The following is a 17,712-nucleotide window of genomic DNA, read 5'->3' as shown; positions in this document are numbered from 1 at the left end:
TTTCTTAATGCTTCTAATTCCATCTATTTATTTGACAAAAAACATATTTATACAGAATTTACATTATACAAAGCTTGACACAAGCTGTAAATGCCACCAGCTCCTTTGCTATACTTAGTCCTTCTTCCTCCCCATCTCCTCGATGTGATTTAGAGCTGGGATCTGTTTAAAAAGAACTCCAAATTACAATAGTCACTTTTAATAAATTATTTACATGCTCTTGAAGTACAAAGAAATCAGCAAAAAAATTTCAACATGTTTCTACAAGAAACAGTGTTTGAAGAGAAGATTCTTGAGTTTGCTTATGTACAGAAGATGCTTTTTTTTTAATATACTTCAAAATCCTTTTTTCCTTTAAATTTTTATTTTATACAGAAATGCACTGAAATGATCCCTGAAAAAGGTCACAAAAACTGGAACTGAAACTACTGTATACTTTGTCGGAGTTTAAAAATGTTTTTTTGTGGGTTTTTTTTTTTTCCTTGTAGAAATAAGCTGCTCTATACAATATAAATACCTGCAGGATGAGCCCCTTCCCCTCCTGGCCCCCCCGATACTCACAGCCCAGATTGCAAACAGGGATGTGAACCGCACAGATAAATGCCGGTGCCGGGCAGCAGCAGGTGGGATTTGCAAGCACAGAGCACGCTTCTGAGCGACGCCAACTGCAGAGGCATCTGCACCCTGAACCCAAGCCAGCTTCACGTTGGGAAACTAAAGATTTCAGGTACATTTCCAAAACTTTTGCACTGATCTCTCGGGTCATTTCACCTAGCGAGATACAACTTTATGGGGAGCAGAGTCAACGTCTCTCTTTTTTTTTTGTCTTAGATTTTAATTTCAGTGAAAATAAACCAGGGACAGGCTTTTCAGCAAACAAACCAAGTTCAGTAAATCTCTCTCTCAAGCAGCACGTGCTGGTGAGGTTTGTGATTTTTAGTCTTTGCTGCCGTTTCCATGGGGTGCCAGAGTGCCTGTACCAACCGCAGGAGGCGAATGCAGGGTCCGGACCAGGCTGGTGTGTGAATCTCACACCTCCTGCCCTTCTCCTCTCCTCTCCCCACTTCCAAAGTACGAGCCAGGGTACCCAGGAGGGATTTGAAGGCGTCTCTCTGCAGGGCTGCCTTCCAAACCCCCTCTGTGGCTGCAGGGCTCCCCTGACCCACCAGGATCCTGCCGGCTTGCAGAGACAGGGCAGCCACAGGCAACTGTGGCAGCTCATGGAAATCACCAAACCAGACTTCTCATCCCCACCGTAAAACAACCTGCTCTGGGGACAGGGCAGCTCCACAGTCTGAGACAAAAGCTGTGCAGGTAGGGCTCTGCAAGCCAGGATTTACAGAGAAGGAAAGAGAAGCCTCAGGTTTGGCTTTGAGACCAGATCAACGTGATTTTTCAGAAGTGCTGCGGGTCCAACAGCTCCGTCTCCTCCTGGGGGGCTACTGGGAGCTCAGCTCTTCCAAAAACTCTGTTATTTCTCTGGGATCCTAAAAAGGGGATGGGTTACGGGCAGTTTTTGAATTACCCAAGTGATTTAGGTGCTCATGGTCTTTGGCACCCAAATCCCTCTGGTGCTCCTAAAAAAGAAGGATCCCAGCCTGTAGCGTCTTGTTTCAGAAGACAGTGACCTGCCTCCCCACCTCTTCTCAACAAAGATTAAGGCAAACTGCAGGGGCTAATCCTGTCCAGAGCACACAGATATGCCAGGAAATACAAAACTGTCAGCAGTTACTTAGGGGTTTGGCCATTTGGGGTGTCTTTGCCCTCACAAAACCCTGCTGATGCGCTGGTTTGATGGACCGGAGAGGAAGGCAGCCAAGGACATCAGCAGAACTGCCACAGGCAGGGGCTTCAGTTCTGAAACACAGGAAACTTCTGTGCATTTCCAAAACTTTGAAAGTAAAAGGCCAAGCTGCAGAGATGCCAACTGCAGCGTCAACACAACATGATGAACCTTATTTAGAAAAAAAATAAAAAATAAACTGAGCAGCTAGTTTCACTCCCAAATGCTTCTGCCATTGCTGCAGCTACAACCCATGTTATGTTCAATGACAGAAACTCGTTGTGCTTCTCAATTTTAGGTTCTGGGTCACCATTACCCAATTGCTGGAGAGATTTATAAGGAGCAGGGGAAACAACAAAACAGAAGCAAAACAAAAACAGAGATGAGACTACGGACTGTCCAATCTCAGTGACTATTTCCTTGCCCTCAGACAGAAATACAGGCAGTATTAAGGCAGCTTGTAGCAGTCTGTGTGTTCCTGTTCTTTCAGGCCTTTTGTCTGAAGAAGAAATTCAGATGCAGAGGTTTAACCTACATTACAAGCTCCGCTCCGCAATGCAGGCCTGGCAGTTCCCACGGAACAGCTGAAAAAACTTCCAAGAAACTCTTTTGCAAGGTTGTAACCTCTGATTGTGGAGCTGTGGTCATGTAGCAATTATCACTGATTTTGGAAGGCTACAAGAATACAGCTGTGCAATTTGTTCTGCGGGAAGATGATGTTTAGTTATGCAGATTTATCTTCCTATTTCATAACGACATTGCAACTTCCCCTTACAAGCCAATGAAAAAGATTTTAGTACAACTAACCTCTACTTTTAAAGCAGGAGAAATTCAATGCAAGTTGAGAAACTGATCCTGTCTATACCTGAACAGTCATGTAACATTTCCAGACCCCATCCAAAGACTTATTTCTTTGGTGGTTTGCCCCATTTTTAAGTGGAACCTCTCGAAGAACTGCAACCTTCAACCTCAGCACATCTACAAGGACAAAATATATCGAAAAATAACTTCCAAATACGCCTTCCAAATTTAAAGCAGCATTCATTTTCAGGCTGTAGATGGGGGAGAACAGGATTGCTCCCGCAGCCTACCCCTGGGGACACTTCTACTGTGTTCTTACTGGAGGGATGGGACCACCCCAGGCCAAGTTACTGAGTAACAGAGGGAGGAGAGCGGCACGGCACAGCTCGTTCCTATCACAGGAGGCATCTCCCACTTTCAAGGACAGAGCAAATACTCTACGTAACATGCTGGAAGGGCAGGGAAATGCAGACGCAAATGAGAAAAATTAATGACACACACCAGCCTGCCTCCCATCTACAGAAAGAAAATCCCGATACAAACGTGGGCGGTCGTGTCTGCTTACACAGAGGGTCAGATTCCTACAGCGCAAACATGGGCTGAATTGTCTGCTCGTTTCCAGCCTCAGCCTTTTTTTTGCATGTGAGACAAACTGTTCTCCAAGAAACAAGCATCCCTGAAGGCCACACGCCGTGCCACGAAGCTACAGTTGCACAACTGACTCAACTTCTTCCCAGTGATTGCAGTATCCCTGTATTTTTTTTTTTCCACGTACGGGTGCAGAGGTTTTGATTCCCCAACATACCAGCATGGCATATGAAAACGAGAGGCAAGCCTAAGGCGCTAAGTTGAGGTCTGTGGCTGACCTGACTCTTCCCCAGGATGTCTGGCTTAGGGGACTTGTTCAGGCTCATCCCTAACAAAAAGGCAGGACAGTTCACCTATAGTCTCATTGCGGCATATCTCCATACATACACACACCCAAGCACACGCACACACCCATTCACACACCCTCAAGCCTCTGGCTTGCTCTGTAACATCAACCTTACATTTATTTACAGCTTACTCTGAGAAATCTGTGCAATTTCAGCCAATCAAGCTCCCAACAAATCCTATATGGCATTTTCAGTCTCTGCTTCACATTTAAACGTTGAATGTCTTTTTCAACCAACAAAACTGATGAGAAAAAGGTAGCAGCATTTATGAAAAGATGAAGGTTTATAACAACAATTAAAAAAAAAGGTACCATTATCCCATTATGGAGCATTAATGTAGGGACTGAACAGAGAAGCTAGTGTTTGGATAGACCATGCCACAAAATGGTAGTCACCTTTTTGTGTGCGTGTTGGATCTGAAAAGGAAAGAGCACCTGAAACATGAACAGTCCTCATAAGCATGTGCGCTTTTTGCTTTCATTCATGATCCTGGCAGAAGTGCGAAACTTGCTTGGTTTTTTTCTTCTCTTTTTTTTCCTCTCTTATTTTTTTTTTAGTATTTTTTTCCTTTTTAAATTTTTTTTTCTTCCTTTTTTCTTTTTTTTTTTTTTTCCTCTTTTTTTGGCAAAGTGCAACCACACCTGGTTACCACAGTTTTGACATGGCCGAAGGTGCAAGTGTGACGAGAAACCTCGAGTTCAGTTCAGGGTTCCTCTGCAGTTCTCAGAGCCACATAGACATGGGATTTTTACATCCTCAATTGGAAACTTGTAGTCATAGGTAATTTCCTCATTCACATTGATGTGCTGTTTGGAGTAGATGACAATCTTCTTTTGAGACTCCACTGTGATCACTTTAGCATAACAATTTGGCTGCAAGGGTGACAGAACAGGCAATGATTTAGGCTCCCCATGGCCATGGCTTCCTAGCCTCCACACAATTATTCCAAGCTAAACCAGAGCAGGGCAGTCCCTTCCCTAGCCAGCCTCAGCCATGCTTCCAGAGCCTGGCCGGACCCAGAGGAAGCTGAGAGGGAGGCATGAAGCCAGAGAACAGACAGCCCTGCTCGTGCTCCTCCGAAATGACCAGAACATGGATATTTGTGGTGCAAAGAGCCTGGATGATGCTCCACCAAGTTTGTCACAGGCTAATGCTTAATAATTTGGTCAAGCAGCTGAGCCTGGGTATAGACCGCAGCACAGAGCAGAGGGGAAAGCAGCTTCTCTTCTGCCTGCTGGGGCAGGGAATACTTTTCCCATGTGGACACTACAAGGAGACCATTCCCACAGGATAACAGTGCTAAAATTTGGTTTGTTTTAAGGAAATGTTTGTTAGGTATGTTTGAACAGTGTCCATCAGGGTCTTCCGACACAGTCAGGAGGATTCTGAGTGCACTGTCTCGCTGCATGTTTCATTTCTCAGGTGTCTTACATATCTTTATGCTAGTTTAGACTCTGCTTTGATCTGCTGCAGCTTATTAACATTTAATCATAACCCTGTGACCCTCTGTTACTTCTGAACATGGCTTCAATCAAAGTCAGCAAGGACTCAGCGGGTTTATCAGTATGTCAGAGTACAATTACATGCTAAAACTTGATACTTACATTGCAGCTGTGATTAATAAACCTGGCAAAGTTTCCGCATTTCGTGGCATCGATGATGGTGTCATGATCGACTCTGAACATGTAACTGCTTCCGATGCCTTCATCCTCGTATCGCTTTTCACGCATGTCAGCAATGACCTGCAGAAAACCCCACATGTAGTGTCAGGACACGCTGCAGAAGTGATCTGTGAGCAGAGATCTACACACAGAGATCCACACACTGAGCTGTGCCTGTGCCACTCAGCAGATGCAGGACCCCAAACACGCCAGGAGAAGGCAGCCCTAACTGAAAACACTAAAGTTCAGGATGGGCTTCTTCAGAGCTTATCTCCTAAGGATTTGAGTGCTTAGTTTGTACAGGTTGTTGAAAATCCCACCCTTGTACCTCCAATTCATACGCCAACCTCCGCCTAGCTGACGCAGCTAACACCTTACAGCAGGGATTCCAACCCCCACTGTCACACTCGAGCACTTCTTTCAGGGCTGGTTTTTGCTCGGATTTCACCCACAGCCCAGCTTACCTGCCTGATGTTCTGACCCACGTATTCAATCACCATCTCATCAGCTGCAATGGGCTCCATAGCAAAAAGGCCCCAGTCATGAATGTGGCTCTTGCAGAATTTTAATTTTTTCTTCCGGAACTGCACAAAGAAAACACACCAAAACCCCAACCCTGAATTAGCCACAGCACAGAAAGGGAAAGGCCGTCCCTGGGTCCAGCATTTTGCAGCACGCTCAAAGCCACACGCAGTGCTGGGGTGCTCCAACCTGATTAGCTCCCTTCTATCTTGAGGCAGGACGGAGGTCACAGGAGGTCCCACAGAGTTGCAGCACTTGGGTTTTTACCACTGACCATACGCTGGGGAGACAGACCCTTCGAGGCCATCGGTCTCCATTCTGCGTAACCCTGATGGTTCTGACTAGGGCTCAAGCCCTGTAATCGTCATATACTTAATTTATAGCCATGGGCCAGCCAGCTAGTGTTTGCTTCTCACAAGTGAGCACACTAAGTGTCACGTTTTCCCTGTGACTGCTCCATTCCTGTTCTTTATTTGTATTACATGTCATAGTAAGTTGTTGTATCCAGTTGTATTACATGGAATAACACACGTACTACAGGAGAGCCAGGTGCCATTCAGCCCTCCAGCACACACAGCCGTGCCCAAGGCTGAGATGGCCATCACCAAGGGGAGACCAAACGGGCAGGAGGTCCCCACCCCAGCCTTAGCCTGCTCCCAACCAGTCCCCAGGCAAAGAAGCAAGCCACGGGGCAACCTACCTTGAGCTGGTTGAACTTGAGCAAGTCACTGTCACAGCTCCCAGTGAAGGAGGAGAGGAGCCTGCGCTGCTCTGACCGCCTCTCGGAGCCAGCCCGCGTGGAAGCATGAGGTTGAGCAGGGATGCTCATACCCTGAGAACAAACGGGTGATCAAAGCTGACCTGATGGACCCAACAGCCTGCAGCCTCCCTGCGAGCAATCCCTTGTGCTACAACACATCAGCACAGAATGCTTGGCCTCCTAAACCATCCCACATCAAACACTAACACCTCCCTAGCAGCTCCCGGATGGCCAGCTCGACACAGGCATAGCAACAGCTTCACCTCCCTCCTTGCCAAAAGGCAGGAAGCGTCCACTGTGCATGACACCATATAAAATGACATCCCATTCACACCCCAGCAGTCAGCGGAGGACACTTCCTCACCTGCGTGTCAGCTGGAGGCTCCTCTGCAAAAGCTCGGCTATTGTTGAGGTATTTAAGTTTGTCCTTCTTATCAATTTTGTAATAGCCTTCACTTCGTGCACAGCCCGTCACATGCTCCCGCATCCCATCATCCCGCTTCTTTTTCTTTGGAGTAGAAAAACTAGTAGGTGGAAAGAAGTTAAGGAGAAACACAGCCAGCAGTGGCTATCAGACAAAACCTGCTACAGCTACATGGAGCTAATGCTAGGAGTTTGGAAAATTAGGAAGGTTTGGGGGGGGTTGCAAAAAATTACAATACTACCAAAAAATAAAAAAACACCACTGAAGCTCACATGCCTACAGGAAAACCAAGCACAGTCTTTCCTTCTTCGCTCCACGCTTTTGGAAACTGAAGTAAAGAGATCATGAAAATTTAAACTTAAAAAGGTTAAGCTGTCAAGAGAAAACTGTTTGAGAAAGGATTTTCCCACAGTACCCACTACGTACACAGACAGCAGCTGCCCAGCCATCTGGATGTACCATTTTCTCTGTTTTGAGTGACACACTTTTGTTCTGCCTCCAGAACCCCCCTGCAGCCACCCGAAGCCCTGAAGACACCGCACTGATCTCACGGCAGCAATCATCCCCACCGACCAGGGCCAGGAGCAACACAGATGAACGAGAGACGCTCCTTAGCCCAAAGGGCTTGGAGAGAGACGCTGCTCTCCACCGGCTTTGGTAAATGAGTTCCTTCAGACCCTGATGGGAAGGGTAAGACCTTGCACAGATGTTTCAAACCCCACTGTCCCCATCAGTCAAGAAAACCTGCAGCTGGCCTGGCAAGGACTCACAGTGTTGAGCAGGCAGAAGGCACCTGCTCATCACTGGAAGGACAGTGGAGCTGTACTATTGGCAGCTCAAACCCAAAACCACAAGTCACAAAGCCTGCAACAATTGAGATCTACCCAAAAATGCTCCCTGTGAGTCGTAACCTATCCTCAACACCAGAAAATTGAAGCAGAGGGAGCATCAAAAGCAAGAAGTGATGGCCTTGAAACCAGAGCGCTGAGGTGTGAGCTTGCTGCAAAGCAGGTGAACCCTGCAGGGACTTTCACACCTACCGTGCGGTGTAGCATGGGATGAACCAGCAGCTGGCTGAAGATCATTTTTAAATGGCTTAAAAAAGTGACTGTAAATTTGCTGTTAGAATAATCCTTATCAACAGGGAAAGAGATTTTAAATATTTCCAATCCGTAAGTTGTCAGCTGCGAACACATTTAAGCGCACAGCCCCAGGGAAGCCCTGCCCTCCGCCATCCCGTTCTGCCCCTTGCTGGCTGCGGTGCCCCACCACTGCGGGGCCAACTACTCCCACCTTGAAGCTGGTTTGGTTATGGAACTGTTTCTCTGAATGGGGCAGACACCAACTGAGAATTACTGGGGATGATGCATTTCATCACCCTTTTAGAACACTTCCTTTTAAACAATTAAACAAATCTATTTCAAGACTATTGTGCTGCTATGAAAAAGCAAAAAATTATAATCTTACACATCGTTCTTCGAGATGCAGCAAAAGAAAGGATAAAAATGCACAGCTCAGCACTGAGCACCACTTGCTTTTTGTTATTATCATACCACTGAGCGTTTTAAGTGGTTTGGCCTTTTTTGCTTTTGCTTTTGTGTTTTGCAGGAAGTAAGGGATGAGGTATTTTAACTCCACACAATCTCTAGCAACACATGAGGTGGTGCATTTGTTGTCCTTAACATATAAACCCATACATACACCCTTTCTAAAAACATTACTAGAGTATTCTTAGGTTACAAGAACAGCTTTTTAGGCTCTGTTCAGGAGATCACTACTGACGGCCAAACACACATAGAGCCTTGTTCCAAGACAGCTTGTGTGTCCCAAAAGTGCTCCCACAGATCCAAAGCTACAGCCTATGCTGCTGAGCACCAGACCACGGGCAGGGACAGAGGGGATGGGGCCAGACCCTACCCCAGCAGACCCAGCCAGTGCTACCCGTGCTCCTGGCTGCAGCACTAGCAGATGCTCCCCCACCCAGCCCAGGGCCATGTCTGTCCCTGTTGTGCCGCTTAGAAACCATTGCTTTTATTAGTATTTCAAACTCAAAGCAAGTTAAAAGCTGCTAGCACCACTAACTCATCATTTTGGGCACAGATGGTGAGATTATTTTTACAACAAGTTTTAGCCCCAAGTTCTGTATGTGCAGACTAGAAATTCCATGGGCAAGCTGCAAAAAAAAAAAAGTCTGGTTTAAATGCGGACAGAAGCTTCTCAAACTAGCAAGGAAACCTCCCCAGAAGAGGTCCACACAGATTTTCCCTGCAGTCCTAGATTGAAAATGCAGCAGGAACAGCCACTTCTGCAATATTTTTGTATTGCAGCTTCAGGGAATAAAAGCGTCTAAAATTCCCTGCTGATATAAGCAATTGCTATTCTAGTAAGCAAATGCTTCTTCCACCAACAAACCGAAGTCTTCTGCATTGCAAGTCCTACACAATGACCACCTCGTGCATCTTACATGTGTCGCATAATGCAGAGCGCCAGTCAGAAAGGATATAAGGATGGAATACCCACAGGGTGTCATTGAGCCAGTCCATACCATTGTCCTGCTGTAACAAGCGGTCGTATGTGATACACATGAATTTGATATCTTCCTCATCAATGCCTCCGTTCCAAATATCATACAAAATGGTCATCTCCTCAAACTCGGAGCGTGGCCTGAACTGAGGCCGGGGTGGGGAATACTCAGGGGAAGGAATCGCTGGGAGGTCCTCAGGCGTCTTCTTCTGCCTTCGCCACTGTCTCTTAGGTTTCCCGTGAGCTTCCTCTTCCTTGAAGTCTTCATTCCACTGATTCTCCAGTTCCTTAAATGGCAGTTTCTCTGCAACTGTCTCAGCTGCTATTTTCTCATGGAAAGCATCATTCCTGAAGTCCAGGGTGACGGCTTCAGGGTCTTTCAGTCCATAGAAAGCATCAGGATGTCCACTCAACAGCTCTTTGCCCACAGCACTTTCCACCAAGGTCACTGGCACAGGAGGTGGTTCTATGGTTTTGCCCGGGTACACATCCAGCGAGAGGACAGAAGGTGGTGACCGTTTTGGCCGACCTGGCCTCCTTTTGGGAAGGACAGAAGGTGGTGGGGGTGGAAGAATAGAAGCACCAGTGGGTACTTCTGGCGAGAGCAAAACAGATTTTACTTCTGCCTTGCATTCCTCAATGGGCATTCTTCCATCTCCATGGATGCATGGCAGGGCTGCTACGGGTATTGGCTCATCAGGTGGCAAACCCATGTCCGTGTGGAAATCTGCTTGTGGGGGGCTGGCAAAGGGGATAGGGGAAGGAACACTGTTCATGCTGATCGTAAGGGAAGCACCAAGAGGTTCTTTAAAAGGTTTCTCGTCTAGCTCATCCTCTGACTGTTTCTTGCCAGACAGAAGGCAAGGAATGGTAGCACCAGCCTCTGGGAAAGTAGGCGTGAAACTGAAATCTCTCCCAGGAGTCCGAGGAATGCCACTGTTAATGCCAGGAGATTGAGATGGGTAGGAAAAGGGGCTCCCTGGAACTTGAGGGGAACTGAGGGTCAAGCTGCTTCCCGTAAGGGGAGCATCGCTTCCTGGTGTGGCTGGAACAGTGTCCGTGCTCTGTGACTTCGCAAGGGGGTGTGAAGACTTGGCCAAAATGTCCCGCCCAGGAGTCCTAGGAATCTCCTCTTCCATGGACGTTTTGGTCACCATTAATTGTTCAGGGAACTTTTCTGGAGGGACTAAAGATTCTTCCTTACCGGGAGTCGATGGTAAGGGAAGCATGGAGGATGGCACCTTGTGGGCTGGAAGCAAAAGAGTATCAGTCTCTGCATGGATCATCACCTCCCGTCCAGGCGTGCGAGGCAGCCGGTCGTCTTCCTCTGCTGCAGAGGGTAGTTTTGTTTTAACACGAGCTTCTAAGCTGCTGTCATCAGGCTTGCTGAAGAAGCTGCTTTTAGTGGGCAGAGGTTCTCCGAAGACTCCAACTGGAGTTGAAAGACAGAGCCCTTCCTCCTCATCTTGAGATTCAGGCTTTGGACCTTCCTGTATCCCCGGCTCCAGCATGGTAGTGGGTTCAGACTCTTCCTCTGAGAAGGGGAAAAGAGAGGAGCGTCAGGAGCTTTGCTTCCACTGGGTTACTCGCCACTTGCCGGTAAAGGCATGTTTAAGATGCCGCAATTACAGAACAGCTCAATTCCACTGGGAGGCTTTAAAAACTCCAATGCTTTACATTTTGGAGGCACAGAGTGTGGAATAATTAGACGCTACCACAGACATTCCTAATGGACCATAAAAAAACCCGCACTATTAATTTGAGGATTAGCTATGATACAGGCCAGAAAAAAGGCTTTCTGCTTTCAAAACCCCTGACCACCTTTTGTACAGACATAAAAAGAATTAGCAGATTGTGGGGTGAGGACTTTGGAGGAGAGCTGTCAGAGCCCCAAGCTATCAGCTTTTCTAATGTGGGAAGGTAAACTAATTGCAAGACCCTCAGCTCTCCAAGGAGGGAGCAGTGAAGGGAGGAGAGTAACACCCTTGAACAACACATGAAGGGAACAGGAAGCCCTCGTAATGAATGAGGAGACACTCAGATGGTATCAATGAGGTAATTTATAAGCTGCTCTCTCTGCAGCAGGCTCATTTGTCTGGAGTCTATTTACCCCCATAGGGCCAGGGCCACAAGGAATCAACAGTAAATCTCACTAGGCAGCTCAAAATAACATTTTCAAGTGGAAGAGCAAGAGAAGGTGAAAGCCCCTGAAGAGTTGGGAAGGAGGTGTTCCCCATTTGTGCTGAATGAACCAGACAGTCACCGGAGAAAGGTCTGATCCCTGTAACTCCTGTATGACCAGGCTGGGCTGAACAAGAACAATGCTGCGGTTCAGGCTTGTTCCCACAGCTTAGCTGTAAAGCTCATTCCACGTGTCAAGGTGCCCAAATGCAGGCCTCCCCAAGCGCATGTCCTTTCCGCACACTGACCTGTTCTAGAAAGGTTCTGTGCAAAACAGGTTCCTTATTTTCCCTGCCCAGTTTAACATTTTGCCTCTTTATGACTTGCAGATTTTATGACAGCCTGTGCAGGGACTGGATATCCAGCTAAGTGGCAAAATACTGCCCAGTCCTCAGACACTCGCCCTGCCCAAGGCTCACACCGCAGGCCACAATAGATGTGCTCTCCCTGTTGGCTCCTGTTTTAAATTTTTTAATTCCCCCTAAGCTGTGGAATTTGTCAAGCTTTATGCATCTCACTCCTGTTCTAGTAAAAGGTTTCTAATTCCTTTGGGTTAAACACAGGTCTGTATTGAATGAAGCTGATTTCCTTTTTCCAGAAAATCAGGAAGGATCACTCATTTGAAAGAACTAAGCAAAAAAACCCCCACAAATAATATTAGGAACCAGATACAATTTTGATACTTCACTCACCTGCCCCATACAGCTTCCCAGTCACATACTGCTTCAGTATTAAAACTAGAGAAAGCCAGTAGTGACTCATTAAGCACAGATTCCTTTCTGTTTTAGCAGAACAGTTCTGGAACTTCAGCCACCACACCATCCAATCACCCTCAGATGATGACAACTATCTAGTTCCTGTGGGACACTAACTAAACTGGCCCAGGATAAGATTCTGGATACAATAACCACAGTATTTTTAGTAGCAGATGGCTTGTGTAGCGCGCTCCCTACGAGGAATGGAAGTCAGCACAGATCTCTTTCCCTGTACAGATAACCCCTAGGCTAGAGCCAAGACTGTAGGAAGAAAGAGAACATGGGGAAGACAAAACCACACATACTGGATGCTGTGAGAATACTATACTTGGAAACGTGGTAAAAAAATGCCAAACCACATGGAAGAGCATACCTGGCCTACAGATGGGAGACAGCGCAAGTTTTGTCTCCTGGTCTCTTTCCATAACCAAGTGTTTCAGTGTTTCAGCAGCAATAGATGCCTCTGGGACTTCACCACATTCACTTTCTCCTGCCTTGATTTCTTCCATGCCTTCATCTTTCACTGCCAAAGCTGGCTCTGTGAGTCCCAAGCCTGCTGCATCCATGTAGTCATCCACAGGATACAGCTCCAAAATAGTCTCCCTCTCATCATCAGGAAGCTCATGACCAGCGGGTTCATGCTCTGTCTCAGCAACCATGGCTTCTCTGTCTTGATCTTCAGCCACCTCTTCTTCCTCCTCCTCCTCCTCCTCCTCATCTTCATCATCTGAGTCTGAACTCGACTCAAATTCAGAGGAGTCCTCACTTTCATCGGATGATTCAACTTCAGCCTTGGAAGACGAGGGACTTGCTATATCTACAAGAAGAATAAATCCATTAGTTCCACTTTCTGACTTCATTAGACAATCAGGGTCTACTAGAGGAGCAAGTATCCCTTCTAATGGCACAGCAACAGCATCACCAGCAGCATGTGGATTTGAAGGAGTCACCTCCCAATTTATTTATTTTTTAAGAGCTTATAATCCATGTATTCAGATGCTAACAAAAATCACCGTACAACAGGCAGGTCCACAAGCAGAGCTAGTGCTGCCTGGCACCTTGCCCATGTGGGTCTCTTGGTGGATTGTATCTTTACTGGAATTGTATTAAGATTGTCTGCTGCCTTCATACACAGCTTTAAAATGCTGACTGGAATTGTATTAAGATTGTCTGCTGCCTTCATACACAGCTTTAAAATGCTGAAACTACCACTTTCCAGAGCAGGAATGGATTGATAGGACAAAGTTATTAGCAGCTAAATCACCCCTGTTTGAAATCCGGTCCCTTCTCCTCCCAGTCACACATGTTTCATAAACCAAAGGCAAACTTCGCTGGATCTAAGACCTCCATCCCTCTGTCAAGTTGGGCTGAGATCTCTCAGGGGCTGCAAAGGGACCCACAGATGGATGGATCATGGCAGCCTTGCATGTAACATTTAAAAATACCTGTATGCATTATCTTGTATAAAACTGCCCTTCAGTAAAAGAAGGCACACAAATAAAAAAATCAACTCACAAGTGGAAAAGGGAGACCACACCTGACTGAAAGGCTATGCTTGTTGCTTCTGCTGGAACTGCTTACCCTCCTCGGAGTCCTGCTCCTCCTCCTTGTCACTTGTGTCTATGCCTGTCTCCTCCTCCTCATCCTCTTCATCCTCATCATCCTCTTCATCCTCTTCATCCTCATCATCCTCATCCTCCTCTTCCTCCTTCGCGAGAAAGCATTGCCAAAATTGAACAGTGTCTGACTGAGACCTGGCTGTCACTGCAGTAGCCACCAGCAACTCTCAGGGGCGCTGATCAGAGAACCCCAAGAGGGAATAACCTGACAGCAGTTCTCTTAGGACAGACCCCAAGAGCAGCGCTCATCTTCTAGAGACGGTACCTCTGGCATCTGGAATTCCCAGCCCCTTTTGATGACAGACAGCATTCACAACCTCAACCACAAACCAACACACCTTGCCGGGTGCTGCTTTCACCAGGCCTCCCTCTTCTTCCTGCTCCTCTTCCTTCTCCGAGGAGGATTCTTCCTCTTTCCCTGACATCTCATCTCCCTCTTCTCCCTCGCTGTCAAGCTCCAGCGGCCTCGCTGGTCGCCGCCTCAGCCCCACTGCTTCTGCATCCTTCTTCGACAGGTCAGATGTTGTATCAGAAGCATCCCTGTCCCTCTCCGACTCTGGTCAGCAAAATCAAGCAGGAAATTGCTATCAAATACCTTGCAAGGGAGGGAAAGCATTGACTACACAATGGAGACTTGCTCTTTGGGAAGACTAAAGTTAGGAGTAACGTGCCCATGTGGTATGCAGGTCCCCAGGCTTAGAGAGGCTTATTGATTTCACAGTACAAGCAAGGGTGAGACTGGGTGCAGGGTGTTGAAATGCCAAGGATGGCAAAAGGAGGGTGGCCAGAGCTGACAAGTGATAGGCAGAGGAGCTAGGAGACATGGCACAGCTGAGGTCAGAACAGGCAATCCAAATTTAATGCCTTTCTGTTTTATTTAAGTGCTTTACAAAACCCTGCTTGCTTCTACACTTTGGCTTCAAACCCAGTTGTTAGTCTGAATCAACCAATGCACAACAGTACAACTAACTTGAATCCATGTTTTTATGCAAAACCAAGGGTATTTAAAGCTTTGTCTTATTCTCTACACTTCCTTGCTTCCAGGAAAAACTGCTAAATTACTTTCAAATAGATTTTCCTGGCAAGTAACTTTGTTTTGGTTTTAAAAATCAAACGCAGGGCAAACTGTCTCTTAGGTTTCTCCCACAGCGTACCCAGTGAGCCGCACACCCGCCGCCAGAACGGTCCATGAACTCATCTGAGCTCCCTCTACTGGGTGACCAGGTCTGCATCAGCAGAACTAAAATAAGTTATGGGTCAGTCATAAAATGTGGGTCCTAAATTTCCCACCAGTGGATTTAAGGTAACTGAATCCAGGGGAGACATCTCCCAGCTGATCAGAGTTTTGTGAGAAGAAGGGCTCTGGCTCAGATCCTTGACTCTGTGTCTAACTAAGTGAGCACACTGCTGTGAAGTTTAAAAGAATTCAGCTTGCATGTGGTTTGCATCTGCTCTTGTGTTTCAAACAAACGTGCTTTGCAAACCTTCATCTTCATCATCCACAGAAGTAGAAGGCCGGATTCTCTTCTGATCTCCTGCTGAGGCAGCTTCAGGTGGCTCCTTTCTTTTCACCTGAACAAAAGACATAATTAGCATTTCTAAAAGTTTAGAAAGAGCAGAAATCAACTTCTTAAGCAAATTGCTACTGCTTTACTTTGCCATGGTGACTTACACCCAGAAACCAAGGGCCACTTCCCAGCTCTTGATCCCTTTATTTGCTGACAAACAGAATTTCACTGTGAATGAAATTATACTCCTTCAATCTGCATCAAAACACTCTGGGTACCAGCATGGTGCATGTCATCACCAGGTACTTTGAAGATGACAGAGAAAACTCTTGACAAATCCGTGTGTCTGAGATGTAGCAGAACAGAAAGACAGCCTAAGCCTATGACATCTGAAAGAACCTCAAACCAAGTTTTATTCTAAATAAAGACTGCAGAATCACTCATCCCAAACCTTTACTTGCACCTTCTACATATTCAAAATCCTGATTTCAGGGAAGCCCTCTACTCCTCCTATCCTACACTTTTTTAAAGATACTTTTCAATTTTTATGCAAATGCTTATTAAAATAGGTGACCCTATGCTTGCAAGTCTGATTCTGTAAATTCACGAGGCAGAAAACACTTTTAACCAAACTTCAGGTGAGACTCAGCTGCCAAACTGCAAGCTGCCCTAAGCAAACAAATACCTGTGTAAAGCTCTACAAGCATAACCATGTTTTCAGAATCATGCTGAAATGCTGTATCCTAAACAGGCAAATAGCCCGTTTACCTTGCAGAGCAGGGAGATCCTTTACAGACAACTCACCCAAGCGGCAGATGAAAAGCGAAGGCTGGGAAAGAGGATCCTTGCTCTTACAGCGTACTGGTGGGTTATGAGCGATGCTGTCAGAAGCAACCTCGTAAGTGTGCAGAGAGTGGGGCTAACAGCCTGTAGGGCTCTGAGACACAAACCTAGAGAGCTCTGTCCTAATGCTTCTTTAGGGAGTGTCAGCATAATGAAGACAAATCTTTTTTTTTTTTTTACCTTAAAGGACGGCAACCGGATGGCCCCTCGCAACCCAATGCCCAAGCCGATTCCCTCATATCCCAGGCCTTCTCCTTTGTTCCAGTTCTCCAAAAGACAAGATGTGATTCGATCCTTTGGCTTTGGTTTTTCCTCCAGTTCTCCTCCAGACTTCACTGGAGTGAGAGATGCCTGCAACAGAGAAAGCACACTTCAGAAGGGAAGTTTCCTGTGAAGCACACAAACCCTGGGAACCATTTAGACAGTCGAGGTTTGTGAAATACCACTGCCTTGCCCAGGCATCAGTTTCTCTGAAGGCAAGGACATCTGAAGATGCACTACATGGCCACACACACTTGAAAGGGAGAAGGTGCAAGAGCTTTTCTTGATAACAAGACCCTTCCACCTCTGAGAAGCCTTCTCCCCTTTGCATTTTAAGAGGTTACTTTCCCTGCACAAGGCACCAAAACTGGTTAAGACAAAACTGCTGGGACTCCCAAAACCGTGGCTGAGCACAGGACACTTAAGTGATCTGGCATTTGGAATCATCAAGCTGGCAGGTAGCCGAGCAGACAGTCCTGCCTTCTCTGCTGTGTGTTTTAAAACATCATCTCAATTCCCTTTGCATGCAGCCTAACATGGGCCAAAGTCCTTCACAGTAAAGGACGAGGGAAACAAACAGGGTTATTAGCCCCTGTGGCTCACGGCAGGTCTCTCAAAGTGCCTGATGTGAGGACCACAGTGACCACCTTCCAAACTGCCAGAACACAACGCAGGTTCTAGAAGCAAAGGCCATGAAAAGGAAAGATGAAAGGGGAAGAAAAGGTGCAAGCATGAACCCAGGACTCAACAGCCCAAGAGAACACATTCCTCCACACAGGAGCTACCAAGTGCCAAGGAGCTACTGTACAAAGGTCCTGAACTCTGAAGGGAAGCCAAGGAGCTGGGATAAGTCACCACCCCCTAACCCCCAAACGCTGCAGGAGCCTAGCCGGTCTGGTCACAGCAACGTGAGAAGTAGAGCTACATATAAACCTCTTCCAAATAACTCAAGCATGCTTCAGGCAAGTCAACCCAATGCTGCACTATCTGCCTTCATTTGCTAACCCACATAACTGAAAGCAACTTCAAACCTTCTAGTTGGGAAGACCTTTCTTTTTTTTTTTTTTGTGTAAGACACAATATAACCAGTCAAAAATCACACATGTCCCTGTGCTCACTTAGCAACCACAGCCCAA

General features: G+C 46.6%; 1 protein-coding gene across 1 annotated transcript in view; it reads right to left on the bottom strand.

The window, feature by feature from the left end:
• Positions 1-359: 359 nt before the first annotated feature.
• SETD1B (SET domain containing 1B, histone lysine methyltransferase) overlaps positions 360-17,712 on the bottom strand; it is a 53,636-nt gene continuing 36,283 nt past the window's right edge. Inside the window, exons 8-18 of the mRNA XM_037375471.1 lie at positions 16,496-16,666; positions 15,449-15,536; positions 14,303-14,520; positions 13,927-14,053; positions 12,719-13,162; positions 9,390-10,943; positions 6,827-6,993; positions 6,403-6,534; positions 5,645-5,764; positions 5,124-5,261; positions 360-4,391 (exon numbers count right to left, since the gene is read on the bottom strand). Of these exons, the coding sequence (XP_037231368.1) occupies positions 4,218-4,391; positions 5,124-5,261; positions 5,645-5,764; positions 6,403-6,534; positions 6,827-6,993; positions 9,390-10,943; positions 12,719-13,162; positions 13,927-14,053; positions 14,303-14,520; positions 15,449-15,536; positions 16,496-16,666 (3,333 nt within the window). The 3' untranslated portion in view covers positions 360-4,217. The remainder of the gene's footprint in view (positions 4,392-5,123; positions 5,262-5,644; positions 5,765-6,402; positions 6,535-6,826; positions 6,994-9,389; positions 10,944-12,718; positions 13,163-13,926; positions 14,054-14,302; positions 14,521-15,448; positions 15,537-16,495; positions 16,667-17,712) is intronic.

The sequence above is a fragment of the Falco rusticolus genome, chromosome 1 (genome assembly GCF_015220075.1).
Source record: "Falco rusticolus isolate bFalRus1 chromosome 1, bFalRus1.pri, whole genome shotgun sequence".
Lineage (NCBI taxonomy): Eukaryota > Metazoa > Chordata > Aves > Falconiformes > Falconidae > Falco > Falco rusticolus.
This window is presented reverse-complemented; position numbering and strand designations above follow the sequence as displayed.